This window comes from Euphorbia lathyris, chromosome 1 (assembly GCF_963576675.1).
Source record: "Euphorbia lathyris chromosome 1, ddEupLath1.1, whole genome shotgun sequence".
In the NCBI taxonomy this organism is placed as follows: Eukaryota; Viridiplantae; Streptophyta; class Magnoliopsida; order Malpighiales; family Euphorbiaceae; genus Euphorbia; species Euphorbia lathyris.
The window spans coordinates 1,427,733-1,440,508 of record NC_088910.1 but is presented as its reverse complement, the minus strand read 5'-3'; the positions used below and the strand labels follow the sequence as shown (position 1 = coordinate 1,440,508).

General features: G+C 36.3%; 1 protein-coding gene across 1 annotated transcript; it reads right to left on the bottom strand.

Moving 5' to 3' along the window:
* Positions 1-4,852: 4,852 nt before the first annotated feature.
* On the bottom strand, positions 4,853-10,353 carry LOC136220122 (pollen receptor-like kinase 4). Its single transcript, XM_066007826.1, has 3 exons — positions 9,681-10,353; positions 7,298-7,954; positions 4,853-5,619 (listed from the first exon to the last, which is right to left on the bottom strand). Exons 1-3 carry the CDS (start codon positions 10,351-10,353, stop codon positions 4,985-4,987), a joined length of 1,965 nt encoding a protein of 654 aa, XP_065863898.1. The 3' UTR covers positions 4,853-4,984.
* Positions 10,354-12,776: the final 2,423 nt, after the last annotated feature.

The window sequence follows — 12,776 nt, the reverse complement described above, 5'->3', positions numbered from 1 at the left end:
TCATGTTATCATGCAGAGTTGAGTTGTCCTGAAGAAGGAATCTGAGGTCACTGAGTTTGACCTCTTCCACTTCGTCACAGCGCCTGCTGAGTGCTCTAACTTTCTTATTACACTTCTTGACAAGTGTATAGAGATCACTCAAGGCATTGACCATATCATTTCTGAGCTGGGGAAGAGAAATTACCTCATTTGATTGCTCCTCATCATCTGATGAGATAGATGGGTCAGCATGCTCAGAGACGCATGGCTCAGCAAGTTCGTCAGCCATGAAGCATATCTTTGCTGACTCGGTGGCCTCAGTTTCTGTGGATGAAGACTCATCACTGTCGCTCCAAGTAGCCACCATTGCCTTCTTCCCACTCTTCTTGTCTTTCCTCAGCGTAGGGCAGTTTGACTTAATATGGCCAGTTTGATGGCACTCAAAGCATGTAATGGGCTTTGAGTTGTCCTTTCTGTATTTGCTATCACTTAAGTCAGCCTTATACTTATCAAACTTTTTGTAAGGCTTTTTAGAGTATTTGTCATTCTTCCTGAATAGCCTTTTCATCTTCCTTGTGAACATAGCCATCTCCTCATCATCAGTTGAACTCCCGTCAGTGGAGTCAGCTTTCATGACAAGTGACTTCTGCTTCTTGTCATCAGATTTTTCCTTCACCTCAAAGTTTTTCATGGATATCTCATGGGTCAGTAATGAACCGATGAGTTCGTCATATTTGTAGGTGGTTAAATCCTGAGCTTCCTCAACTGTTGTCTTCTTTGCTTGCCAGTCTTTTGGAAGACTCCTGAGTATCTTTTTGACTTGTTCTTCCTCAGTGAAGATTTTCCCAAGTCTCTTGAGCTCATTAATGATGTTGGTGAACCTTGCGTTCATGTCTGAAATGCCCTCATCATTGTTCATCTCGAACAGCTCGTACAGTCTCATCTGCTGATTCACCTTGGATTCTTTTACTTTGTTTGTTCCCTCGTAGGTGACTTTCAGCTTTTTCCATATCTCTTGTGCCGACTCACAACCTGAGATTTTGTTATATTCTGTAGCATCGATCGCACAGTGAAGCATATTGATAGCCGAAGCATGGTTTTGAAGCTTCTTAAGATCATCCTCTGTCCATTTGGCCTCAGCTTTTATAACTGTTTGGCCAGCCACAACCTCGACAGGTACAAACGGGCCTTGGACTATAGATAGCCAGTCACTCATGTTTGTAGCCTAAATGAAGTTTTTCATCCTATTCTTCCAGAAGGTATAGTTTGACCCGAAGAATAGGGGAGGCCTAGTAATGGACAGCCCCTCAGGCAGTATTTGAGTTGTTTCGTTTCCAGGGAGAAACCGAGTGCTGTTTTCGCCCATGGTAGGGATCAGCTCAAGGTTGTTAGACCTTTTAAAGTGAGCTTTTAGAGCTCTGATACCACTTGTTGGTCCCTTATTTAGTTGCAAGTATAGTTCCAAGGGGGGGGGGTTAGGAACTATTTAAACTTTTCTTTTTTTCGCAAGTTAGGCAGACTTCTTTTTCTAAAGAAAAAGGTTTGAACAGCGGCGCTGAGTAAACAGCAAGATTCTGGCTTAGTCAACAGGTGACTGGGTCAGTTCCTTAGCTTGAGTCAGGAGATAGCACTTAGAGTCTATTCCTGAGCTCACACGTTCAACGCGCACAACTCAACTTGACCTCTTTACTTGGTCAGTTTTGATTACTTAAAGCAAGCAATATAAATAAGGAGTTAAGGTTTAGAAATACTTCACTCAGCAGATTTATCCAGGTTCGGCTTCTTCTAAGCCTACGTCCTGTCCCCGGAACACGTCCGAGATTTCAAATCCTCTACTGAGCTCTTTAAAGGTAGAGCCTCAAACCTTTTACAATATCAGCAATTGAGTATGACAAGAGTACCTTCCTCTATACTTCTACTCAATCCTAATCTCTCCGCTGAGTACTTAAAACCGAGTACTCAGCCTCTCCTTTCTATCTCTAGAAATGATAAGTGTTTTTGTCCTAATACAAAGATGTGCTAAGACACTTTAGACGATTTACAATCACTCTAGACTTTTACACAGATATGAAAATGTAGTGTAAGAATTTTGCTTTGCTTCTTGCTTGAAGAACTTGTAGAGATTTGGTCAGCGTAACTGCTTGATCAAGTTCTGTCAATTGTGAAGCTTCTGATGGCACTATTTATAGAGACGTCTGGGCATTCGGTCATTTCGAAATTCAAAATAACCGTTGGAGGGAAACGGCTATATGTCGTTGTCATCTTGACTTGCACAGAGTTCTCGGCCAATCACAATCGTGTATCTTCTGTCCTCGGTCAGCTCAGCAGATGGTCTCTCCTTTTATGGTAAAGTCAACTGGACAGCATACTGTGTCTTCTGAACTTTGCCAAAAGGGGAAACACTTTGTCTGGAAGTTTTCCCATGCCAGCTGCTGTCTTGTACGTATTGTCGAGACTACTCAGCAGCTTCGTTTTGAAGTTGTTCCCGAAGGTCTTCTAGATCCTTCCGTTTGCTGAGTTGTGTTTTGCATCAAAACGGCAACGTCTTGACATACGTAGGCCGAGTGTACTGAGTTGTTTGACTTGGGCCTTTGCTTCCGTATTGGGCTTGGGCCTTCCAATACTTATGACATTTATAACTCAACATTGAACAAACACATTAGTAGAATAAATCAAAGCATTTAAACTTAGTGTGTTTAGAATATGTATTTTAATTTATACTTAAACAATTTTGTCAAATCAAAATTATGTGGAAAGGTGTTTCAACAAATATCGTTCTGAACAATTTTAATTCTTGAATATTTTCATTTTGAGGTCGTTAACGGTCACTTTGAGGAGTTATTTAAAATTGAGTGGCAAAGTTCAGTGGTCATACCATTAGGAATTGAAGTTCAATGGCCACAATGTTAAAATGGGTAAAGTTGAGTGGCCATGAGTGTAATTTACCCTTTATATTAGTGAGCTGGAAAATGAAAAAACGTTACGAACATTTTTTTTTAAGGAAAAAACCAACTTTATTCATAATTAAGAGAAACCTTCCGAACTAGGCTGTTCTCAATAAATATAGGAACAGATAAATGAATGAAAGAATTAGCGTACAAACGAGCATGCCGTGCTAACACATGGGTTGCATCGTTGGTTAACCTTGAAACAAAAACCACCGAAAACCTTTAGTGGCTGCTAAGAATAGTTCTAATATCGTCAATTATACTACCAAACTCTCTGATATCTCGTCTAGTAGATGATATACAATCCACAACTAGCTTAGCATCCGACTCAAAAATGATATTGTGTGGTGTCAATTTCTGTACCTAATTTATACTTGCTTTAAGTGCCAGCACCTCTGCCATTTTAACCGAAATTGAGCCCTTCGCATGCATACTAAGTCCAGCAATAAAGGTTCCATTACAATCACGTAGCACCGCGCTTGCACCATGAATTAAATCGGAAGTCCACAGTGCAGCGTCGATGTTACATTTAAATTCACCAGCAGGTGGATTACCGGGCATGAGTGGGTTTTTTTGGGAATTGGTCGTCTTTTTTGGATTAATTAGCGGCCAAAAATACCTTTTAACGGCAAAAATATTAATTACTGTCGTAATGGCAGTTGGAATGATATTAACTCCTATTTATTTATTATCTATGGTACGACGGATGTTCTATGGATACAAACTGTTTAAGGCACCAAACTATTTTTTGTTTCGATCTCTATCCTTCTGCGAGCTGATAGTTAAGGTCCAATCATAGATCTTATATTAATGTTCGACAATGTCATGGAACCGTTTTAGCTAAAAGCTCAAGCTGATAGTTAAAGGTCCACTTCGTAACACAGGCCCATATTACCATGTAATGCAAATAACTCAACAAATGGGGCTGCCAGGAATCGAACCCATGACCACTTGGTCACACTGGCTCTGATACCATGTCATGGAACCGTTTTAGCTAAAAGCTCGAGCTTATAGTTAAGGTCCAATCATAGATCTTATATTAATCTCCGACAGAGAAAGATGCAATTCGTTTCATTTCTCGGGATAAAAGAGCGGGGCGTGTAGATCCAACTATAGCAGACCGGTGAGGAACATCTTGTTTTCAAATCTACAAACGTTTGTGCGGTTATAAGACTTTAATACAACATTCAAATTGTGCTTAATTGGCGGATTAATGGACAGACATTTCTGATTTTCCTCTATATGAATAAGGATCAGATTATTTTGTCTCATTTCACATTCTTCCGTTCTTACCTCCGGTGATAGCTCCGTTTACTGTTCGACTTCGCCTCTAGTGTTTTGTATTTTGGGAGACGGTTTGATCCTTATGGGGAAATTTCTTTCTTAGAAGCTGAGTACAGTAAAACCTTTATAAATTAATAATGTTGGGACCACGAAATTTTATTAATTTATAGAGATATTAATTTATCGAGTGTTAATTTAACGAATTGGTCCAAGTCGGGACCAGAAGAAATTATTATTTTAAAGAGGATATTAATTTATCGAGTATTAATTTATGAAGGTTTTACTGTAGTTTCAGGCCTCAACACAATCAACTTTTATTTCGTGCTAATTCAAAAGTTTAAAAGTGTTTTTATTTTTCATTTTGTATTTCCACTTGTAATATTTTATTCGTTTTATAATAACATTCCAGTTTATATTGTGTTTATCTTTATGGATTAACCCGTACATCTAACACATATATAAAAGTAATATATTATACATAAACTTTTAAATTAACTACGTGCTACAAGTAGTAGACAAGAAGATACTCTCGGAAAAGCTAATGAATTAAGTAGACAATGAAAAAGAAAAATCGGGTTCGTGTATATGCAAAAATTGAAAAATAAAATTCTACAAGAGTTAGTTCGACGTTAATAGTAAAAAAAGGCAAAGATCGAGGCTACCATCATATATAATAAACATAGAACGGAATCATGAATAATTCTTCATATAATATATACGTATCGATCTCATAATCAATTGTAACTAGTGTGTGAGTCATAATCAAGTACTAATCATCGATCAAGAGAGAAAGAAACCGCGTTGTCATTCCCATTCCCCGATCTAATATTATAAGCTTGAGCGGTATTATTTGATTTCAACTTCTCAACCTCATCAAGAACTTGATTAATATCATACCGAATCTCCGCATCTTCTTCACAGCAACTCAGACCGATCTTCAACATACTTATCATTTCCGCTTTATTATCTTTAGCGCCTGTCATATCTTTATCGAACACTTCACTAGTTTTTTTATTCCTAACCATTTGATTAATCCACGCAGCTAAGTTGTTTTCACTATCGTATGTTGGTAAAAGGTAATTCTCGGGGAATCTTCCCGTGAGAATTTCGAGTATCAGAATTCCTAGACTCCATATGTCCGTCTTGTTTGAAGTCCGGCTATGTTGCGCGTAATCGGGCGTTTTGTAAGCTATCATTGTACTGTGTGCTTGTTGCGGGTTAATTACGGGTCTTAACGCGTAATCCGTTAATAAAGCTGTCATTGATGGACCTAAAAGTACATTTGATGATTTGAGATGTCCATGTGGAACTACCATTGGAATTTCTTTGTATAAATAGCTTAATCCTCTTACTATTCCTCTTATTATTTTCATTCTGCTGGTCCAATTTAGCCTTTGTTTTCTGTTACCTGAAAAATCAACCATGGACAGAGAAATCAGAATTTAACGGAATAATATGAATGACGTGTCATGTTCTGTTATAACAAAATACAAAAATAAAGTTTGTGATTTGGTCGATTTATAAAAACAGTTCTCGTGATTTAAAAGTTTGAAAACATGGATCTGTACTTTGTGCATTTTACAAACGCAATCATTCTATAAAAATTTATTGTCGTGACTATTTACCTAAAAAAGAAGTGATTTAGAACAATTAAAAAAAAACTGATTTTATAAATTACTCAAAATATAAGGTCTGTTGATTTTGCAAACCCACTAAACCGCAAATATTGGTTTACCGAGATATTGACTCATATATATTCTTTAACTGCAAATTTCATAAAACGTAAACGTATGTTCGCAAACTTTTAAATCACAAAAACTGTATTTAATCAACCAAACCATAATATTTAATTTTGTAATTTACTCAAACTAAAAATTGAGCTTTTTCTAATTTGACAGCTTGCTATTTTATACACGCTTCGAACCTATAATATAAGTGTTATCATGTGAGGAGTGGGTTAGAAATTAATATAAAAACTATTTTTTTTGGGTACCTTATCCCATATGAGAATGGTATAATTTCACTTTTATGAAAGTCGAAAGGTAAATATTTTATTAGTTCTAACATTTTTACATATCACACTGTTAAGTCCTCATATTTTAATAATATATTGTTTAGTCCTTAAATTTTGTTCTATTCTACCGTTTAGTCCCTTATAGAGGAACTAAACTGTTTAATAACTCAAATATTTGAGCTATTAAACTGTTGAATAGAATAAAAATTAAAGACTAAACAATGTATTATTAAAATACGAGAACTGTGTGCTAGGTAAAAATATAACGACTAATAAATTATTTACCCAAGTTGAAACAATGTTATGAAAGTAAAAGTTATAAAAATAAAAAAATTTACGGATTAGGTACCAAAATAGGTTTAAAGTTTTTTTTAGAAAGTATTAATTTAGTCTCCACATATAAAATAATATCAATATAAGTTTAACATTTACAAAAAAAAAAAAAGTACCAATTTATGCCTTAATAACAGAACGCGACACATCATTCATATTACTCCGTTAAGTTGTGTCACTTGCACGTGGAGAGATAAATCGGAACTTAACAGAGTAATATGAGTTTTGTTATTGAGTCGTAAATCAATATTTTCTTTTATAAACGTTAAATCTATATTGATGTTATTTTATACGTAAAGCCTAAATTGATACTCGTAAAAAAACATTAGGCGTATTTTGATATCTTATCCTAAATTTCTACTGTAGACCAGAACTAGTACTGTTCCCGTCCATTCAGATGATATCATGTCAATCCAACTACTTATACGATATTATCTGAATGGAGGAACCCTTACTGGTTGCGTCCACTCAAATGATGCAATCTCAATCTAACTATTGATGCGACATTATTTGAATGGGGAACCCACCCACTCAGATAATGTCACGTCAATCTAACTACTCATGTACCATCATCTCAGCAAGAAGATGAGTATCGTCCCGATCTATAGTAGAATTTCTGAGGCAAAGTAAGAGTAAAGGTAAAAGAAACCCGTAATGCCCGCGTCCATCTAAATGGAAAACGAATATTGGTCCCGGTCTACAGTAGAATTTCGGAAGCAAAAGCAAAGCTAAAAGAAACAATTATTACCATGGAGATGACTAGCCAAGCTTCCATGAGCAACAAACTCATAAACCAAAAGCTTCTCCTCCTTCCTATAATAATACGCAACCAATCTAGACAAATTCGGATGATCCAAACTCCCCAATCTCACCATATGCTCATGAAATTCCTCCCTCCCGACATTATTCATATGCCGATACCTCTTCACCACCATCGCTTTCCCCCGATTCACCGACGCCTTATACGACGATCCAAAAGTCCCGCTCCCCAAAACCTCCGCCGACGCTCTCAATAAATCGTTCAGATCGAATCTCTCCACATCGTCTCTCATAAACGACAGATCTGTCTTCTTCATAAGCGATGCTGCTGTTGACGACGTTTTCCCTCCTCCTCCGCCGCCGGCGCCGCCGCCTCTTTGGCTTTCTAATGGATCGGAAATTTGGTACGGTCTGGAGATTATTTTGTTTGAATCTATTGATGACGATTTTGCCCTTAGCATTCTTTCTCTTTCCTTTTTTCTTGTTATTATTATTATTCCCATTATTATTAATCCTGCTAGTATTAATATCATCATTATTATTAGTACTGTTTTGTTGCTCTTTTTTTTTACTCCGGCCGCCTCGAATTGGGCGTCGCTGCATTCTGCGAGTGGCGCTCCGCAGAGGTCTTTGTTTCCTGCAAATTAAGGTTAATTCGGGTTAAAACTTGATATTTAACGAATCAATTGATATGCATCACTATTTTGATTGGTCGCGTGTTACTTTCCCGAGTATAGTAAAATTTCTAATTTTGATTTAGACCGGGAAAATTGCACCCCGCCTGACGGATGAAATTGACAACCGAGGAAAGGTGGATACTAGCGACATGGGATGCATCGGCATCTCATATAGTCTCATTTATTTATAACATTTCGGGATAAAATTAAAATTTCCCGTAATGTTTTTAGAAAAGTGCAGATATACTATCATGTCAGAAATTAATTATTGATAATTAAGATTTAATTATTAATATTTCACGAATCAATTAATATGAACAACTATTTTGATTGGTTGTCTGCAGAGTACAGTAAAATTTCTAATTTTGATCTAGATTGGGCAAAATCCACTGCACCCCACAGATGAAATTGACAACTGAGGAATGGCGAGACCGCTCCTGTCAAGGGTGGATACGAGAAATTCTACTGTGGACCGAGATCAGTAGTAGTTCTTCTCCTCAGATGATGTTATATCAGCAGTTGGGATAACGTGACATCATCTGAGTGGAGGTACCAGCGACATGGGATGCAACGACAGACGTCATATCCTCTCGTCTCTGCTTATGATTTCATTTATTTATAACATTTCGGGATAAAGTGAAAAATGTCCTTAATGTTTTTGGGAAAGTGTACATATACCCTAACGTAAGAAACTGTAAAATTTTACGCTTAACTTTTGAATGTGGAGCAATTTTGGACCTAAATAGTGGCCGAGTCAAATTTATATATGTTTTTCTCTACACCAATAATATCCTATGAAGTAATATGCAAGATTATTATCGTGATGGTTTGAGTGTATTATTTCCGACGTGCAGTAAAATTTCTCGTTTTGATCTAAACTAGGCAATCGTTTCTTTATTTGTTGTAGGTGCAATTTGCACCTCGCCTCACAGATGAAATTGTCAAACTGAGGAAAGGCGAAACCACCCCCTCTCAAGGGTGGATACCAACAGCACGAGATGCAACGACACCCCAATATCCTATGGTCTCTCCCTATGACCTCATTTATTTATAACATTTCGGGATAAATTCAAAATTGCTACTAATATTTTTAAAAAAGTGCAGATATATTTCTAACATAAGGTTATATGTATATATATATATTTCTCTACACCAATCATTTCCCATAAATTACTGTGGTTGATTGAGTGTATTACTCCGAAAATACAGTAAAATTTCTCATTTTGATTTGGACTAGGCAATTCTTTCTTTTTTCATTCTCAGTGCAAATTGCACTCCAACAAATAAAATTGTCGAACTGAGACAAGCCGAAACAACCCCTCTCGGGGGTGGATACCAGCAGGACAGGATGCAACAACACCTCAATATCCTCTCGTCTATGCTTTATGACCTCATTTATTTATAACATTTCAGGATAAAGTCAAAATTACCCCTAATGTTTTCAGAAAAGTTGAAATATACCCCTAACATAAGAAACAGAATTTTTTTTACCTTTTCACTGCTATTAAATTGCAAAAAAAACCTAGTCCACACGCACCCGACTTAAAAAATACATTCTCGACCATGAGATATGCGCCAACCCCCGTATCTCAAAATTACTCAATGTAGCTTTATCTAAAGCTCAAATTTTCTTATAACTATAAAATTTTATCGCTTCTTACAGTAACGTTAAGGGTATATGTGTACCTGAAAACGAGTCGAGAGCCACTTTGGCGAGGCTTTCCGGAATCGGACCCTCCAATTCATTCCGAGCAAAATTAGCAGTTTTCAATTCATGATGAGAAAAATCAGGAATCTGTCCACTAAATTGATTCCCTTCAAGTCTCAATTCCATAAGCTTATTCAATGTAGTAAGTGAATGAGGTATTTTTCCTGTAAACAAATTATTTGCCAAAAATACCCTTTTCAACGACCCCATCCCCTGAAACGCGTCGTCGGAAAGCTCGCCCGAGAAAAAATTATTCGAAAGATACAACGCTTTTAATTTCCCTAATTTGTTAATTTCCGGCAACGGCCCTTCAAACTTGTTATCCATAAGACTTAATGTCCTGAAATTAGGCAAAGCAACAAGTGAATCAATGTCAATGATTCCATGAAGATCCATATGTTCTAATTTGATACCCCAAATTGTTCCATTCCAACAAAGAACACCTAACCAATTAGTCCGATTCGAAATACACGGTTTCACCATCGGATCCCAGTTGTTTAGAGCCGTCGAATTACGTAATCCTTCTTTGAATTTTAATAGCGAATCCGTTTCTACCGCACCATATGACATCGTGATTACCGTTGTAATGAATATTAATAAGAATAACGTTGTTTTGCGCGCAAGCGTAGCTGCGTGCGCGCCCATTAGCATTTGGCGCTGCTCAGGGTTGTTTTTATGATTTCTTTCGACTCAGGATCGGGTTTTTGGTGATCGAAATGGGAAAATCATTAACGGGAATTGTGTATTTGTTCTTGACAGGGGGAATGATTGATTCAGATAGCAAAAAGATGAGAAAGAAAGTAAAAATTCTCAAAGCTTTTGTTGATTTTGTTTTTGTTTATGTTTTTTTTAGACAGGACAGGAAAAAACCTGATGAGAGTTTGTTTTCTTTTTTTAAATTAGAGGTAGAGATAAGATCAGGAGAGATAGAAGGTATGCCATTGAGTTTTTTTTTTTTTTTTCAATTTGTTAGTTGTTAATTTTAATAGCTTTTTTACAAATATTTTTGGTTCTTCTAAGTATAATTTTATTTTCACATAATACATCATCCGTCCCCGAACTTATTTAAAAAGTTTATTTGAGCTTTTAAACTTTCAAAGTATCTCGATAGTCCTCTTAACTTGTTTAAGATGTAGTATTAATCATTTGATTGAAAAAAAGGTAAGCTGCATATGAAAGGTTTGTTTAACGTATCTCGAAAAAGTCAAACGACCAATGTAGGAGTATGAAATTCTAATATCAGATAGAACATGTTTTGCAAATGAGCAAGTGGAACTTCATTTTTAATATGATTTAATTTATTCTGGAAATTATGTAATAACATTCTGATGTGCGCGCAACACACCTTATACAACTTTATGTTTTGCAACCGAGTAATTAATTGATTACATTTTACGTAAGTTGTGGAGGCTATCGGGACAATTTAAGCAAGTTGAGGGGGCTATCGCGATATTTTGAAAATTCAAAAGCCAATCAAAGTTTTTTTGGACAAGTTCAGGGGGCAAATGATATATTAAAGTTTTTTTTTTCTGTTACATATCTCTCGTTTAATTTAGACTTAATACATCATCATATTATATACTTGTCCTAAAAACTTAATTGGTCTCCTGAATTCTTAAAATATCTCAATAGCCCCTCAACATTATTAAAATACACTGAGACCTCATCGATTTACTTAAAATGTATTCAATTAATTCGTCCATTGTACAAAATAATCTGCATGCAGAAGATATATTACACGTGTGATGCGGGCATCTCAAATGTGAAACCAAGACAAGAGGGGAAAGAGTCTCACACGACATGTGCCATTAGCCACACAGCGTGTGAGCCAAGAATTGTGTGAAGAAATGTGGAAAACATAACCCACACGACATGTGAGATGATGGATGAGGTCCTAGAACTCAGAATTAATTCATACGGCATGCGGCTATTACTCGCACGCTGTGTGCAAGGTTATAAAAAACGCTAGATGCTAGTCGGGCGGACAGAGCCCTCGGGGATTAATCGAGGATTAGTCGGATTTAATCGGGGATTAGTCGGATTTGTATTTTTGTATTTTTTATTTGTTAATCATCAAATTATTATATAAATTCAATTAAAATATGTATTATACTATCTAAAAATAATAATATAAAATTATTTAATATAGAAAAACATGTATATTTGTAACATATATCTTTAAAAATGTGCAAACATCAACATTTCAACAACAATATCATTAAAACAACTTAAAATTGAACTATAATAAACCAAAAAAAAAACAGAATAAAAAATGTTTTTATTCATTGTCACTTAGGCGGTACCTAGACGGTCTAGGCGGCCTAGCCGGAGGCAAGACGGGTAAAAATCACTTAGGAGTCAATAAAACGCCTATAGCAACTAATTGGAGAAAATCGCGGCGGATTCTCAATTTCGAGCGCCTAGGCGGTCCAGGCGTCCTTTGTTTCGAACAGTGGCTACGTGACATGTTGGAGAGGGGCCTTGAAAGTGCATCGACGAACCTTGGGTGGCCGGAGGAATCAGCCACACGGTATGTCACCAAAGGCACACGCCATGTGAGGTCACTTACATAACAAGGAGACAGCGGCTGCCCCAATGCCTGGCAAATCCCTGCCCCTCTTAACTACTATTTTGCTATCCAACTATTATTGTTTTGCCATTTAGGCCTATTAACCATTATTCCATTTAGCCACTTCACCATACCTTATCCATATCACTTATTTTATGTTTTGTAACAGTAGTTAGGGTATTTAAGTCTTTTATCTTTATTTTAGGGGAGGTATTTAAACCCCAATATTTGTAAGGATATGCAACTTTTTATCAATCAAACTTATATTTCTCTTTGAGAGCTTTTGTTAGGTTCATTCTTAAAAAATGAGGATTTTTCAATTCATATGGGTCTAGCCTGTGAATCTTGGGAGTTTCACGGGTCCTTCAAGGTATCTTGAAAATATCTTTGATAATTTACGATTGAAAATTATCACTGTTACCCGATCCGTATCAACGTGTCTTGAAAAAGTCAAACGAATTGAAACTATGGAAAAAATAGAAGGGATGAATTATTATTTTTTTCA

Bases quoted from the DNA above. Each gene is read 5' to 3' on its own strand.
- LOC136220122 (XM_066007826.1), bottom strand. From the start codon at position 10,353: ATGCTAATGGGCGCGCACGCAGCTACGCTTGCGCGCAAAACAACGTTA. The intron at 7,955-9,680 runs GTACACATATAC...CTTAATTTGCAG, and splicing joins GGCTCTCGACTCGTTTTCAG to GAAACAAAGACCTCTGCGGA. The intron at 5,620-7,297 runs GTTTCTTTTAGC...TTGATTTTTCAG, and splicing joins TCATCTCCATGGTAATAATT to GTAACAGAAAACAAAGGCTA.